The 16370-nt window shown below is 44.5% G+C and overlaps 1 protein-coding gene across 2 annotated transcripts in view; it reads right to left on the bottom strand.

The window, feature by feature from the left end:
* rapgef1b (Rap guanine nucleotide exchange factor (GEF) 1b) overlaps positions 1–16370 on the bottom strand; it is a 41772-nt gene that overhangs the window by 4049 nt on the left and 21353 nt on the right. Inside the window, exons 2-18 of one of the 2 annotated variants that reach the window (XM_070924485.1) lie at positions 16129–16274; positions 15323–15501; positions 13307–13463; positions 13106–13194; positions 12858–13012; positions 12221–12278; positions 11556–11670; positions 11285–11471; positions 9793–10308; positions 8641–8843; positions 6383–6544; positions 4406–4552; positions 3817–3909; positions 2707–2792; positions 2189–2291; positions 1403–1478; positions 925–1009 (exon numbers count right to left, since the gene is read on the bottom strand). In XM_070924485.1, coding sequence (XP_070780586.1) covers positions 925–1009; positions 1403–1478; positions 2189–2291; positions 2707–2792; positions 3817–3909; positions 4406–4552; positions 6383–6544; positions 8641–8843; positions 9793–10308; positions 11285–11471; positions 11556–11670; positions 12221–12278; positions 12858–13012; positions 13106–13194; positions 13307–13463; positions 15323–15501; positions 16129–16274 — 2557 coding nt within the window. Of the gene's footprint in view, positions 1–924; positions 1010–1402; positions 1479–2188; positions 2295–2706; positions 2793–3816; positions 3910–4405; positions 4553–6382; positions 6545–8640; positions 8844–9792; positions 10318–11284; positions 11472–11555; positions 11671–12220; positions 12279–12856; positions 13016–13105; positions 13195–13306; positions 13464–15322; positions 15502–16128; positions 16275–16370 lie in introns of both variants that reach the window. The other variant, XM_070924486.1, reaches the window with a different exon arrangement.

The following is a 16370-nucleotide window of genomic DNA, read 5'->3' as shown; positions in this document are numbered from 1 at the left end:
CTGTGGATTCTTTTAAGCAATCTAGTTCTCTCTCAGCCTCATTACATGCAAACATGTATCATTACACAGCAATTATTGCAGAACAAGACTAAGAGTCTACAGCCACGCTAGCTGCTCTGTGAGGCTGTACTTTAAATGTTAACATGCGCACAATGACGGCTGATGTTTAGCAGGTGTAATTTTTACCATGTTCACCATCTTAGTTTAGCAGATCTCCATGCTAACATTTGCCAGAACAATTTCTTTCAGAAATTTTGACCTGGTGATGATCATTGGCTAGGCACCGTGGATATCTGTACCACATTTTGTGCTAATTCATCAGGTAGATATTTGAAAGGACAAGTAAAAACAATTTGACCTGCTGGTGGTGCTAGAGGAAATTTCAGGGGATTAGGAAAGTCATTAGCATTCATTCTCTGGGCACCATGAATATCTGTATCAAGTTTAATGGTAATCCATCTAGCTGTTCAGACATTTCAGTCTGGACAAAAAGAGGTGGACTGACCGACTCACAAATGCCACTGCTAGAGCAAAACAAAAGTGTCACAACATTATACATGGAAGTTTGCTACTGAAGAGACAGCGTTTTAGATCATAGAAGGGAAAATCTTGGTGGGGGGAAACATTCATGACACTTGCTCTCTTGAGGTGCTATTAAGCAAGGCACACAATCACAAGAAGTGCCACTATTTCCAATAGTAATTTAGACTTCAGTATCCATCAGGAGAGGATTACAGTTGTTCTGGAGGTTTCCATGTAAGAAAGCTTGTGACTGAAAGAGCTGAATGAGAGCAAACAAGATAAAGAAGTCTTTCCTTGATAAATAAGGATTTTAAAGAAATCACTAAGCAAGAAAAACAGCCTCCTGCCAACAAACCAACGATTAAGCTTGGAGTGACACATTGAGTGATTTGAAAAGGATATCTGTAGTGTAGCTTCTTAATGAGGTCCTCGGGGGTTATAAAAGTCCTATATGTAGTCAGAAAGGCTTCACAGTACAAAACAAGATCTGTCAAGTAAAAACAGAGGGGAAAAAGCAGCATATTTTAGTTGAAGTGCAGCCAGAGTTCCTAATTAACTAACTAAAGCTGAAAGCACTTCATCAGATGTGAAGGCTACATACATAGACTGACACATCGCAAATTACAGAACCAGAGAGAGACTGAGGCTGTTTAAAATGCTACTCAGATGAGGAGATCAGACAAGTAATAACACATCAGTCAAACTCAAGAATCACACTTTACAAATAACAAATAAATCTGTGTTTGAATATAAAAACGACTGCAGATCTCTCAAGCTAGCAATACAAAGCTGTACCAGTGACCCCGAAGCCCAGTAACACACTGCGCTGTACATAAATATATGAGGCGAGTATGAGTCGTTAATGTGCTCTGTACTGTACCTTTGCGGTCTGTTTCTGTAGCGTGGACTAATAGAATATCTCCTGATCCAGCACGAACGTCAGGGCCATCGTCATTCTGGGAAAATTAAGGAGAGCGAGCGAGGTGCAACGAATTAGAGAAAACGAGAGACAGAAAGATCGAGAGAGGTGGCAGGAGAGGAAAAGAGTAGCTAGAGTTGATGTGGAGTGATGCAGTCTAGCCCCAAAATGTAGCTTGCACCTTCTTCTGCCTGTATTTTTTTCTTTTTGGCTACCACCCCTCTGAAAGGCCCCCACCTCTCCCAGCCTTGCACCAGCTCCTCTGATGACGAAGAAAAAAGTCAGACTTGTGTATGATAGAAGCACCACCACTGCAATATGTCTTCTGCAACAGCTCTAAATGTCATCACAGACTATGAATCTTCCCTCCTTCCATTTCTGATCTCTCCCTATCCTCCTCCTGTAAATCATTTCTGTCACACTGCCCCTAACCTTGCACAGTGACGAGCAGCATTTTCACACATCTGTCTATCAGACTGCACCACACAGGACAAAGGAGGAGGAGGCGTAGGAGGAGGGCGGTTTGTCAATTTCAGATCTGCAATTTCAGAGACTTAACTCCAGGGGGCAGCAATGGCTATCAGTGGTTCATCTCAGGATCCGATTTCACATTTGAGTGACTCACAGTGACCTTTAGCCTGCACTGGACTAACAGGATAAAATGTGCTTTGTATGCTGGTGCGGCACAGTTCTGTCACAGCAGATTCCTGAAAACAGCCACAGCATCAACAATGGTGGACGTCTTACTTCTTGTTTTAGTGTTATCCTGCTCATAATCTCCTTGTGGTCTATGAGGGAGAGCTCGTCCACGTCTTCCTCATCGCTCCCAGCCGACTCTGTTGACTTCTGCCTCCTAAAACAAAAAACACACTCGATTGCCACAAGCACAGAAACACTCACAACTTTCTGAGACAACAATGACTGTAGCTGTGTCCCAAAGCTATACTGCATACTAGAACTTAATCGTTTCAGTCATTCTCCAAGCAGAAATGTGAGGATTTAATATTTTTTCTCTGGCAAAAAAAAAACAAAACATGGACATTTTTCATAAATTTCCAGCATTTTAGAGAAAAAGTTGTAGCACTACTATGTACTAATGCTTAGCAGGTTATGTAGTGTATTCACACTGGAAAAGTGACAATATAAATGCTAATATAGATACATATACGAACTTCAAAAACAGTAACTATAAAGATGAGTATATAGTATAAACTGTATACAGTTAGAATATAGTGTCACTTGGATGCAGACATTACGACCCTTACCTTTCCTTGTCCAAAGCCTCTTTGCTGTTGGAGGATGGCATCTGAGGGGTGGGGTCTTGAAGTACATCGTCAGCTGTGATTGTTTCCTAATCAATTTGGGGGAAAAGCAATAATCGACATCTGTAGTGCAGGTTACATGGAACATCATTGGCGAATGGTTCCATGCAGTGACAGAGGGCTGGCTGTTGATGAGATCGTATGACCCACCTGTACATGCAACACGTTTGGTGGAGGGGAGGATGGATGCTTTGTATAAATGTCTACAAATCACTATGTTTACAAAGGATGTTATCCCTATTAGTGTTGACTTAGATTAGGTTTAAAGCCAATGGGTAAAATGCAGCTTTTCCTTAGTATGAACAGGAAAAACCCAACAGATGAGACCCAAAACAGAAAGACACCAGGAGGGTAGAACTCATACACACTGAAACAGCACCAAATGTAAAGCTACAAATACAATCACACGTCCCTACGTCGTCTCTTGTGCTCTCACTTACATTTGCACACACCACAACCCAAACATGCCTAATATACACCCTGAACGCACACGCTGGCCCAAGGGAATACAAACACAAACCACACACACACACACACACACACACACGTACGCTGTCACACATGCACAGGCGCACATAAGCTGTTATGGGGAATGTTATTGGAAAATTGAAAACTGGTGAACCACTGAGAATCCCTTTTTGGAGCAGCCACATGTCAGGTGTTAGATCGGGAACAAGGTTAAATGCTCGTTACAGTTGAAGCGCAGCCAGAGACAGCAATCACCAGCCAGGCAGTCAGAACAACATAGAGATGGACATCTTTTCCACAGACACCAACCACAGCACGTAAGTCCCTTGCAGGCAAACCTGTGAACCTGAAGTCATGCTCGGTCAGGTTTGGCTACGTTCACATCCCATTTCAGCGCCATCAATTCAAAGAGATGAATCAATAAGAGCTGCTCGCTGTAACAGATGACTGGTATGAGTGATACCTGCCCGTCGTACAGGCCTCCTTACTTCAAATCTCTCGCCGCATTTCAAATTGATTCATATCCTGAAGTGACAGTACGTGCAAATGGAATTGACCTTTCACTCGTGGCGGTCAGCTACTTACTCTGAGGGAGAGAGGCAGCTCCCCATTGGCCTGGCTGGACGAGTACAAGTTGACATACTCCCCCTCCCCGCCCTCGTCATTTGCGCTCTCGCTCTACGGGAAAAGAGGAGGGACACAAACCAAGGCGTAAAGGAGCGGAGAGTGTTTGCTAACAGACGTCAAGTGTGAATATGTGGCTAAGGAGGAGAGATAGCTGCTAGCCGAGGTTTGTTGTTGTACAGTGAGCGGTGTGTTTTCCAGCTCAGTATCATCATGACCACCAGGTGGCACTGGAGTGCATCAGTTGTAGACGTACTAGTATTTACTTGCAAAAAAAGAACATGCAGTGCAACATGCTCTACTGGGATTCTTTTAAGACCAATAATCAGACAGCAGACAGTTTGTGGGCAGTGATAATAACAACAAGATGCCACTAAGTGAATGAGTCACTATATTATCATCTGAGCAACAATACTGAACACCAAACTGCTGTAATCTCACACCAATCTGCCAAGGGAAGGGGTCCAGTATCACATTTTATTATCTAAGAGAGCTGGTTCATATAAAGTATCCTGCTTGTGCTTCCGACATCTATCCTTTGTAAGCTCACCGCTGAGGTGTGGAGAGAGTCAGTGAGAGAAGACTCAGAAGGAAGACAGACAGCCACAGAGCCCATTGAGCCAGCCAGGGAACCGTTGGGCCCGCCCCCGCTACCATCCAGAATGGTGGCATTGGTCAAGGCAACCTGGTCCAAGCTCTGCGATTGGTGGAAAGAACGAAAGCAGGAAAGCAGAAAAATAAAGAAAAATAAAAAGACAGGACTAAGGGATCAGAGAAGTGAAGACAGAGCAGGTAGAAAAAGAAGCTGAACAACAGGAAGCAGAGAGAGGAAAAAAAAGACTTCACCTCATTCTCCCACACCTCCATTAAGCCTGGACTAACAGAGCGATGTGCCTGAACATGAAATGCACACACACACACACACACACACACACACACACACACACCAAAAAAATGCTAAACCGGAACCAGTGGCAACAGAAACATCTCCAGTGAGATACCATGGAAGATGACAAGACAGAACAGGGAAATACATAGATAAGCTAGCATCAACTATGTATGTATATGTGTTTAGACAAGACATTAACAGTGTGTGTGTGTGTGGCCAGCAGAGGAGATGCCTGTCTGCAGGGAGGTAGTGGTAACCTGTTTCAACATGTTTGCACATATCAGGCCTGTTTCAGCATACCAGCATAGAGCGGTGCATACACAGATCACTGATAAACACCGCACACACTCGGCCAACACATACACACAAATGCATGCACGTGTACATGCACAGACACACAAGATCAGCTGGAAATTAAGGCCTCTCATTCTCCCCTTTTTTCCTGTAGCAGCAGTCTTAAAAAATACTGATGAAGTTAAGAAATCCTGTCTATATGGAGGGGGGGCACATTAAAATGAACTACTGAATATTTCTTTTTCTTTCCACTCAACATATGCAAAGCAGTTTTCCTGGCATGCCTTACCTCCTCCATGACACCCCCCAAAAACATCATGCCCCAGAGAGATGAGGAATGCAAACAGGCAAATGGGAGGTGTGGAAGTGCTTGTGCATTTTTTTTGTGGGAGGGGGCGGGGGGGGGGCACACAGCATGGCAGTGAAAGGGAGACTGGACAGATAGGAGAAAGTAGAGTGCGTGTGCACAGTGGAGGATGAAAAAGACGAGGGGGAGAGAGGCGAGGAAGGAAGAGTAGCAGAAAGAGGAGGAATGTGTTTTCCATCAGGTCCGTCTGGTGCTGCATTCCACTGGAGATATCCTGAGGGAGATCCACACCATGTCTTAGGGTGCCTCGCACACCATGAGGTCATCATGGGTCAAACCCCCCCACACTACTAAATACTGACAAAAAAGCATAGCCAGGTCCACTATGGGGTCTCTAAAGTAACTGGAATATAGACTGACTAACCACAAGCTAATTCATTAACACGAACCTGTTGATGGCTGAAACGTTCCAGTTAGACCAACAAAAGGCTATTTTGTCATTTATAATCTTGAACCAAAGGTCTGACAGTCCCTTGTGATATTTGGATGAGTTGCTCCAGACACACAACTCACTGACTGCAACTCTGAGGCAAACTGGAAAGAGGGAAAGGGTCAAATAATTACCTGTCATGTGGAGGAATGCTGCAGCGCAACACACAAACTTGGCCACACAGAACCACAACAAATAACTGCACACGCTCATGACCACACAAAGCACACATTAATAACACCACATCTAATGCCTCAGCTAAAAAACACACGACAAAACAATAAATTCACAAGGTCAAAACAAAATGCACATATGGATGGGTGGGTGAACAAAAGGACCACACAGCAACCAAACCACAACCCTTGAGGGATGACCCCACCAGAAACCTCAAAGAGACAGGGGTAGATAAACAGACGGTATCGCATATGGAGCACACACAGGTCAAGCCGCCCCTGGACCAGTCCAGGACCACACAGCACCCACACCGGCGTGGAGATATGGAGGTGGAGAGATGGGGTTTAAGCACGGGCAGGGGGGGGGGACTCACCGTGGGTGTGGTCAAGGATGCTTGGCCAATCAGGTAGGAGTTAGAAACGGACATGCTGAGGCCCAGCCCAGAGCCCGCCTCCTCCATGGCCGCTACAGACGGCTGGAGGTGGCAGGAGAGAGAAGAGGAGGAGGAGGAAGAGGGGGAGGAAGAGTGGGAGGCCTGAGAAGGAAACAAAGAGGAAGGAAGAAAGGTAGAAAAGATAGAAAAGAAAGGGAGTGAGAGTAATGGGGATTAAGAAAGGCAAAGGGTGTTAAGGGAGAAAAAAAAGAAGAAAAAAAGGGACAGTTGATTAAACTAGTAAGCAAGACTGAATTAGAGCAGATTTAATCAAAGTTCAGCAGCAGAGAAGTGAAGTCGAGGTGGTGAAAGCTGAGGAGGATTCTGGTAGTTCAGCTGAGAAGCATCAGCTCACTGGCTGTGGAAATAAATACTGAACAGACCGCCGCTGTTCAAGTGTTACTGAATATGGGTCCACTGTTATGTTTAAGTTAGAGTTCTTCCTAGAAAGCTCTTGTTACTAGAGGGTCACGTGACATGTACAGGTTACACACATTTATGTCTACTGTGACAGTCCAATAAACTTTCTTTTAATGTCCTGAGCTTTAGGGGCTTTACAGAAACCAGGCCAACTACAACACGTTCTAAACAGGGCCAACATTATCCGCTCTGGTTTTTTTTCCACCCATTTCCTTATCCACAGAGCAGCTGAAATTACTTTTTTTTTTTTTTTGCAAACCCGTTTAAAGTCGCCAAAGCGTGTAAGCCTGGAACATGGGTTTATGGAGGAGGCAAACAGGCTTATTCCACTGGGCCACGAGCTCATCAAGTCCAAAACATGAGGCCAGATTAGGCCTTGCGGCAGGAGCAGAGATGAGTGCAGTTCGACTGTACACGCAGACAAAAGAATGATAAAAATAAAAGCTGAGCGCTGGGCTCCAAATACACAGTTGTGGTGGCATAGAGAGGACAATGGACAAAGAGAGAAGAGAAAGACTCTTTGAGGTGGCCACAAAGTCTATTTTCTTTACTGGGCTATGATGCTGTACATCTAGCTATACCCTGGAAAGGAGTGTCATCTGTTTACTGTCCACAAATGTATTGCCTTCATTACTTTATGGCTTTGGGCCAACCACAGATCAATTTGTCACCTTCAAATATGTATGTCATGCATTAGTAAGGGAAAACAGGCAATCTGTCTCGTATGTGACAATCTGGCAAACCACGGACCATCTACTGAACATGCAATGTTTCGCTGGTTTTGTGGCTCTACAGTGATGATCATTAAAGGGAAATTCCAGGGGGGTTCTTTCTGTGTTTACTTGGTTGGACTCAGACAAGCATTTGAAATGATTCAAGTAAAAATTATGTTTATTTGGAAAGCTGCAGGAGGCTTGCTCGCTGTTCATGTAGGACCCCATCACTCGTATTCTAGTAGGAAGAAGAATTTTTCAGGGCCTTTAAAGGTTTCATTTCAAACTCACATGGCTCATCACAGTGTACCCTCCCCCTGCTATGACCTATCCTATCGTGACTCTTCCTCTCTCTCCTCACTGACTCTCTGTCAGACAGTTGTCTCAATTAACCCAGACGAAGATAAATGGGCTGGATCTGATGTGGGGCTGATAAAGACCGGTCTTATCTCCCACTAACAACCAAACACCTCGCATAGGCGTCTGCTTTGGTTACAAAAAAACGGCGAGGAGGGGAGACAGAGAGAGTAAGGAGGAGGGGCTGAATAGGTGAGAGAGATGACAAGATAGGAGGAGGCTCGAGAGAAAATTGATGAGGATTACCACTGGAATGTACTTTAGCCCTACAATGCAATCTGCATTCCTTCCCGCTCTTTCCTTCCCAGCCAGCATGAAGCATGAAGACATTTGGACCAGCACCGAGCTCTACTGCAGAGGGTTGTTTTGTTCACATGTGCCAGAAACCCTTTCCTCACAACATTCTTTGTCATGTGATTCTACGTATAACCTCATAAATGAAAAGTGTAATCATTTAAGGCTCCACAGCCTCAAAGTTTTAGTCCAAATTTGAGGAAAAGGAACTGAACAATTTCAGGAACTTAAATTACAACTTCGATCACACAGTCCAAATGAGTTAACCCAACCATTATTTCTACCCACTTGATAAAGACCCCTTTTCACTTTAACCCTGGTAGTTTATGAGAAATGGAACAATATCAAAGTAACTGGTTTGGTCCTTAAAAGGGTCATGGTCATCATACTTGTACACATGGAGAGGTTTCTTACCAGCTGCCTTTGTTTCGGGGGCAATGCTGGAGGCTGCAGCGGCTCATGGACTGAGTCGGTGCTGCTGAAGGAGTCGTTGAAGCCGTAGACTTCCTGGAAGCGCTTGTTGCGCTGCTCGTAGATGCTCTCGCTCTGTGGCATCTGGTAGAACACGGAGGGCTGCGGCTCGGAGTAGTCTTCCACAAACTGCATGTATTGGAGGACTAGAGGAGGGAGATGAATTACATTATAAAACATTTATTGTTTATTTTGCTTTGAGTTTTGAATCAGGAAAAAGAATTGACTTTTTTCAACAGTAAATTTTGTCCTCTAAAGATACATATATCCCATTTTGGATTAAGTTACTCCTCACTTTTTACAGGGGCAGTCCAATTATTTAATATTGAACCTCCACAAAGTTGGGAGACTTACAAGACACATATTCAAAAAACAAAAAACAAAATCAAAGCAGCAAAGGCTGAGATATTTTGAGTATTTGTCCCTAGTATGGGTCAGGCTCCAAAAACACTAGATCTACATTTTCACTCCCTGTTCTGCAAACACCCATATCTGTCAAACTACACACCCAAAATGAGCTTGCCCTGATGACATCACCATGACATCATCAGTTATTTCCAAATTGACAAAATTCCTCCAGAGCCACAGAAGATACTATTTTCACAGGCTGAGTAGTATTCCCCAGTAAACCATGACCAGTAAACCGAACTTAAAATTGGCAAGTTGTCCACTTGAAATCATACTTGCATGTAGTCATACATTGTGACAAGTGTTTCAGCTAACAGGAAGGGCAGACTGTATGGAATGACATAATACAGTAGTTTGAGAGGAAGTGATGTAGCAGGTGTGTCAGGAAATGACCAAATGTTGCCCTCTGTGCCCCCGGAGTCGGACCCATTGTAGCACATCCTGGTATTCACTTCCTGCCTCTATTCACAGAGGAATATTTCCTTGACATAAGCTTCAATGAACTGACGACGAAGTGCCGCCAATGTCCCACTGTCCTTTTCCTAAATCAACCTCATCCCTTCCTTTATTCTTCCCCACATTGGACTCTTTGTCCCTCTGTGCCCTCTACTCAGTCATCCCATTCAAAGGTCTTTCTTCTTCCTCAACTTCATCGCCCCCTCATTACATCCCCATCCCCTCACTTACTGTGTCTGCTTTTCTTTTCTGGCAGTGGCGGTGGGCTGGCGGGGACATCTGCATTCTCGCTGGCTATGTACTGGGCGACGAACACGCCCCCATTTGTCTGGGGCATGGGTGAGATGGGTGTGAAAAGGGGGAATGGCGGTGTAGGGTGCAGCTCCTCTTCTGACAAGTTGTCATATTGGGAGGGGTAGCGCTCATACAGCACCCTGGACCCTCCGTCAGGGAAGGGCGATGTCTGGGTGCTGCGTCGCTTCTTCTGGGGCAGGGCAGGGGGTGCGCTGATGCGGGAGGACTGTAAGGGATTGGTCTGATTGGGTTGCGGGGTCCAGTATTCGGGTGGCTGCTGGGGTGGAGGAGCACTGAAGCGGGGATGTGAGGGATGCTGTCCGGGGACTGGGGAAGAGGACTCGCTGTGAGACTCAGGCAGGGGGCTCAGGCACCCTCCTACCGGTATTGGGGGCAGGTTTTCCCCAGCTGACAAATCCTGGTGCAGGAAGTCATAATCTGGGTCGTAAGTCTCTGTGTTGTCTGAAACGGTAAAGAAAAGGTACCAATTACATTTTGATCATCATACATTCAAATTGAAACCTCAACTGGAGTGTAGCTTTTAACTTTAGCACCTTCACAACAGGTGAGATGAAAAATATTAATGACCCAAGGGACATAAAGGTTTGTCAAGGGTTGGGGTCCGATTGTTGGTTCCAGTTTGGATCTGGTTCTCTCTTGGCAAAATACCTGGATTCAATTAGTTCTGACATATCTCTTGAACCTTTTGTCTGTCCTCCCTCTTTTTGTATTAACAAAGAGCGATGTAGAAAACATTTAGGTAACATAAGTAGGCTTCTCATTTATAACCAGCTCGGAATACCACGTTTAAAATGACACCAACTATAGCTGGAGCCAACACTAATTCCGTTACGGTTACAACATACGGAAACTTTAGCGTGTTGTCTGGTCAATGTGCTCTTTGCAAGCCGGTGTCTGTGTGTGGTTTGTGAGTGAAAAGAAACATCACTCTGTAATGCCACTCTATGACCGCAAATGGACTGTGTGTCCAACAAGATGTGTCCAACAGGATCAACAGAGTAATGACTCTTCTCTAGAGAATTTATCAGCTGATTGTGGCACGTCAAGTCTCCTAGTTTAACTTGAATGCATATCATGTAAGTAGCTCAGAAGAAATAAGGTGTAAAAGTAAGCAGACTGGACCTTTTATTTAAATGTGTCAGATACATTAAATCAACATTTGATATTGTATGCTGCTTAACTCCATGTTGTGAACATTGATTAGGCAACCAATAGAAGACGTACAGTGTGTCCTTCTCAGCCAACAAAAGCTTATCTAAAGTGAATCTTTGATATTAGATCATCATTTAGAATTTTACTTTTGAAGATGACAAATGCTTCGCCTAAATTAAATTCAAAAGGATTCGGATGAGATGAGCAGATTTGAATCCACCGAACCCCAACCCTCGGTTTGTCTTTGTTGTCTTACCAAGCGTCTCACAGCTGGTGTTCCGAGAACACTGACCACTGTCCTGCTCCATGGAGGAAAGCTGTTCATCAGACTTGCTGAGTTTCCCCATGCTGCTGCATGGAGACAGGCGCGGAGAGTCGCCCCCATAGGACTGGCTCCCCCCAGAGAAGCGTCTCTGAAGGAACTCCTGCTCATAGTCCTGCTGCTGCAGAGACAAAGAAAGACCATTTGCACTCCTTTTTCTTAATGGTTATTTATCTCCTGAACATAATGGACCATAATCCCTCACCTGTCTGTGGACGCTGCAGGGCAGGCTGGAGCCACGGCTCATTGGGGCAACCACTGCAACCCGTGTAGGCGAAGGGGCTGACTGACGCTTCTTAGGGGGAAGAGCTGGTGGAGGGCTATTAACAGATAAACAGAAACAGCTGAATAAAACAACTGGAATGCTGGATGTTTTTGTCCCAAAGGCAAAGTCAATACGGACAATCAGGCAAGCACGCAAAACAAGGCTTTCTCAGACATGTATGCACACACAAATCCATGTATGAATACATGAACACACACATTACCATCCCTCCTGTGGAATAGTGAGATGAAAGTGAGGGTGTTTCATGTTAGCCTCTCTCAGCTATGACATGAAGCTGTCCTGCTTGTCAATCCTAAATTCTCTCAGTGAGTTAATACCAGGTCAAAATGGGGCAAAGAGCGAAACATAAGTCACCACGATATGTAGGCCAGCGAAATGACACTGCGTAGGTCAGTCACACACTCTCATGCACTGGGCGGTCTTCTGATTGGATGATGAATTCTTCAGGGAATGCCCAGGGTAACACAAACTTTGGGATAATGCAACCATGCAAGTCAAAAACACTTTCATCCAATCCAGAAGCTTTATGGGGGTCGAGGGTGGGATGTTACAATGGAGACAGATGATCCTATGGGCTAACATACTTCTCCTTCTGAGAGGGTCTCCTTTGGCCAGCGTCAGCACTCAACTGTGCTCTGTTCCCAGAATCCAAAAGGGAAACCAAAGATGAAACCAATTGAGAGAGACAGCAGAAAGAGTAAGACAGGAAAAGACAAACCAAAGTGCCATGTTTAAAGTCTAAAGAGTGAAAGTAATGAAAGAATTTAAGGAGTGTGGAATTCTGAGCATTTGGATCGCAGGAGAAAAGACTATCAAACTACATCAGAAAATACACTATACACCAAAGGGTTTTTGATTTTCAAACTCAAAAAGGTCTAAATCAGTGAAAATGAAAGAGTAATCGCCCTTACATACCCACATCCTGAAAGTTGTCTTTATTCCTCATTTGATATTTGTATAACATTTTCAGAGAATGTTTTAGGGTTAGGGTTTAGGGTTAGGGGTACCGCTAATTCCGCAGCACTGTTTGGCCAAAGTAGGAGCTTCAGCGAGAATTGTGGGCTGAAAAATTCCTACAGAATTCATATTTCAGCTCATTATTAACTTTCACTTTGACTAAACCAACACTTGAATTTCAGGGTTGGATCCATTAATTGCAAAACAAAAAAAAAAGGGATCTCTATAAAGAGTTGCAGTTGTAGGATGTGTGTCTTCCTCACCTGAGCTCTGCCATTTTGGCCTCGGGAAGGGGGGGTTTGGGAGGGGCTACGTCCTCATCTGGTATGTCAGAGGCAGCCTCTGCAGGAGTAGCTGCCGGGGCCGTCTTACTCGAGACCTCCTGCTCCCGATCTATCAAGGGCATCTCCGATGACACGCTGCTACACAGATAAAAGCTGTCTGAGTGAATGAACTACTTTGAGTGTTTGAATGAGTATGTTTGTATTCGGGAGAGCACACTTTGTACTCACCTCTCTGCTGTGGTTGCAGGGGGTGCTGGTTTGTTAGGGGTGGTGGGTGATGGCTGCTCCTGTTTCTCTATGGTCAGCTTCACCAATTCCTGCTCATAGAAAGGCAACACAGCCGGCTTCAGTGGCTCCCCCAATAACAACACAACAGGGGGACGTAGAAAACACTATCCACTACATTTCCTCTATCAGGGAAGGGCCTACCTTTACTCCATCTAGCACTGCTTTGATGACACTGGTGACAGATGCCACATTTTCCTTGTCCTCCAAGTCGATGCCATCCAGCATCACCTGGTCTGCCCAACGAATAAGGTTGGCCAGACTCTGATACACCCGGTTATGACAGGAAGACAACGCCGAACTGTTGAAAGTGTGTAAGAACAGAGTTGGGGCGAGGGTAAAACAAAGCATCGGGGGGAGAGGCAAGAGGAATTCAAGGATAAAAACAAAAGTCCCATATGGAACAGAAAAAAAAAAGATGACACAGAGACCAGAGGTGCAGAAAGGAGTGTGATTCAAGACAACACAACAGAAGGTTGTGAAAAAAGCAAAAGCACGTTAGACTGGAGAAGACAGAAATCACATAGAAACAGGACCACATGATACACTTCCATCTATCTACCATCTATTAAACTACATATTTAGGGGTCTTTTGTTGAGGAAGCTCAGGTATGTTTGACTACAAGCTTGAAGGCTGGAAAAAACTAGCTAGTGCTGACAGAAGAATGTGTAACCACACAGGGAAGCGGGGTGTTGTTTCTGCCTGTAGTGAATGGTGCACTCAGACCTAACACTAAGGTGTGGCAGAGGCCTGTACCAACATGCTGCAGCTGATTCACAGTGCTGGAATATCCATCCACTATGTCTACACAGCTTAGGCCTACGGTGAGTAGGAGACGACTGTGGCTATGTGGGTTAGCAGAAGGATTTGAGAGACGGTGGAGCAGTTGGAAGGGTGGAGAGGTTTGACCCAGAAAGACTACGCAAGCTAAGGGCTGTAGGTTACACTGGAACCACAAATAGTGCAATTATAATAAAGTCTGCAGCTATAAGTGACCAGTCAGTGTTTGCAGATAGATACACTAACCTTTTGGCAAATGAGCACTTTAAATCAACTTAACACTGCGTGCCAAGACCATGGGTAGGAGTTACACCCATTGTTGACCTACTTATTTGACCAATATTGATTTAAATCACTGCAGACAATCTGACACTGTAGTACACTGTGCATGCTTAGTAGATGGCAAAACTAATTTAGCTTTATTAACAAGTGAGGGTAAAGCTTGTCTTTCTATGTTTGTCACACAACAGTAACTTGATGTACAGTAGCGCATTTGACAAAAAAACATCTAATTTCTACTGTGATGTATTGGGGTTTGACACCATTAGACTGAGGTCAAATCCCCACAGATGGCTGCTTTTCAGTGTTGCAGCAACAATCCATCAATCGCTTCTATGCACAAGGCTGTGAGATACAAAATCTGTCACCTCTGACCTCCATACCTTCATCTCTACTGACGGATGGGAAAAGACAAAGACAGAGAAGTTCTAACATGTCTTGACAGTCCAACCAAACTGCGGCTAGGGTTGCTTTCACAGAAAGGGTTTATTTTACCCGGAGAGGAAGTAAAACAAACTGACTCAGTGCATCGGTTGATATATCTGAAAGGTGAGATTCATTTTTCTTCCTCCTCCAAGGTAACATTTCTGATAACGTGCCATATCAACAGTGAGTAACACACGAACGTAAATTTTAAAAGGCTTCAGGGATCAAGTCCAGGAAGCCTTGAGGTGAGGGATGTCGTCTGTCACAACATATTATCAATCTTCACAAGCTGCTCAGTGAGTGGTAGCCTATAACATGCTAGTTCTAACATGTTCTGCAGGCATAACAGCTACGTTATGAGTTACGTCAAGAGGCAAGAATGCTAAGAATGAAATCAACAAATGGTTCATTGGGAATTATTACATCTACAGTGGGAAAAGGACAGTAACCAGACAGCAAGTAAAGACTATTTTCAGGAGTCCATCTTGGAAAATGGGGTTGGAAAGGTTCCAGTCTGTGCAAAAGACACCACTGTGTCAAAAAAATTAATTAAACTTAAAATATTTTATATCATTAAAAAAAAGCTACATAAATATTTCCATCTTGTGCTGTAAATCACAGGGGCGAGAAAGAATGAAAGTTTTAAAATATTTACCAAAAATAGTGTGACTCACCTGTGCTGTATCCGGGCCTCTACCTGGACCAGAGGCAGGATAGCTTCAAGCACCTTGCTGGCCGAGCCTGGAAGCATCTCCAGCACCTTCTTCTCCACAACCATTTTGTCCACGATTGTCTTGAAGTAGCGCAGGGCACTGACCACCTCCTTCTCATGCTCCTCCAGCCGACTGACCTTCTACAAGAAAGAACGCAATAACATAGAACAGCACCTCAGAAATGAACTACAAAGCTTATGATTTTCATGATGATGATGAACATGCTTCAAGCTCTTTAATACCATAAACTCAGTATGCCATAATATACTAAACAAGCTATACAGAATTTGAACCATCACAACAACAGTGGGTTCTCCACTGTGGTTCTATTATTCCCATGGTTTGCTCACAGTTCAAAGCACCATCTATCAAGTGATGTGGCTTGGAGCCATCTTGGTACTACAGCAACGGGCTCTTTCAGCTTCTCTAGTCTTTCACAGCAGGGCTTCTGGGGAATATACTCATTACACCAAAAGCCTTAAGAGGGAGCGGAGGAGTTCATTCAGGAAGCGGCCCAGTTTCATTCATGTCTTTATAGGTTTAGACACCTGCTGTAGAGAAGCCAGCCGCCACAGCGACTGGGAAGCTGTGGGAACCAGCAGGGAAACTCGCACACACACAGACACAATGGAGTATGGGAGCACAAAACATGAGACAGGAAAACAATCGTCTCACAAATAGGCAAACAAACACACGGAAAAGGTGGGAAAGAGATGGATTTCCCACAGTGCACACATATATTTTCTGGCACATGATCGCACACACACCTTGTTAGCAGGTTTCTCAGTACTCTTGGCTGCTGGCTCGGGCTGCAGTTGCTTGCCCTTCTTGGATGGAGTCCTCTTGATCTTGGGAGAATGGAACTTGTCCATCAGTTTCATGGTGAAAGAGGACAGATGGGACCGTTGCGAGTCTATGGACAGAGGGAAATAGAGAAAGTTGAGTGGTCAGTCGAGGAGGAGAGATTCTCAGGGGGGGGAATAGAAAAAAAGATTAAAAAAAACAGATG

Source organism: Enoplosus armatus, chromosome 18 (genome assembly GCF_043641665.1).
Source record: "Enoplosus armatus isolate fEnoArm2 chromosome 18, fEnoArm2.hap1, whole genome shotgun sequence".
Taxonomy (NCBI): Eukaryota; Metazoa; Chordata; class Actinopteri; order Centrarchiformes; family Enoplosidae; genus Enoplosus; species Enoplosus armatus.
Note: the sequence above shows the minus strand (reverse complement) of the source record. Positions and strands in the feature narration are given on the sequence as shown.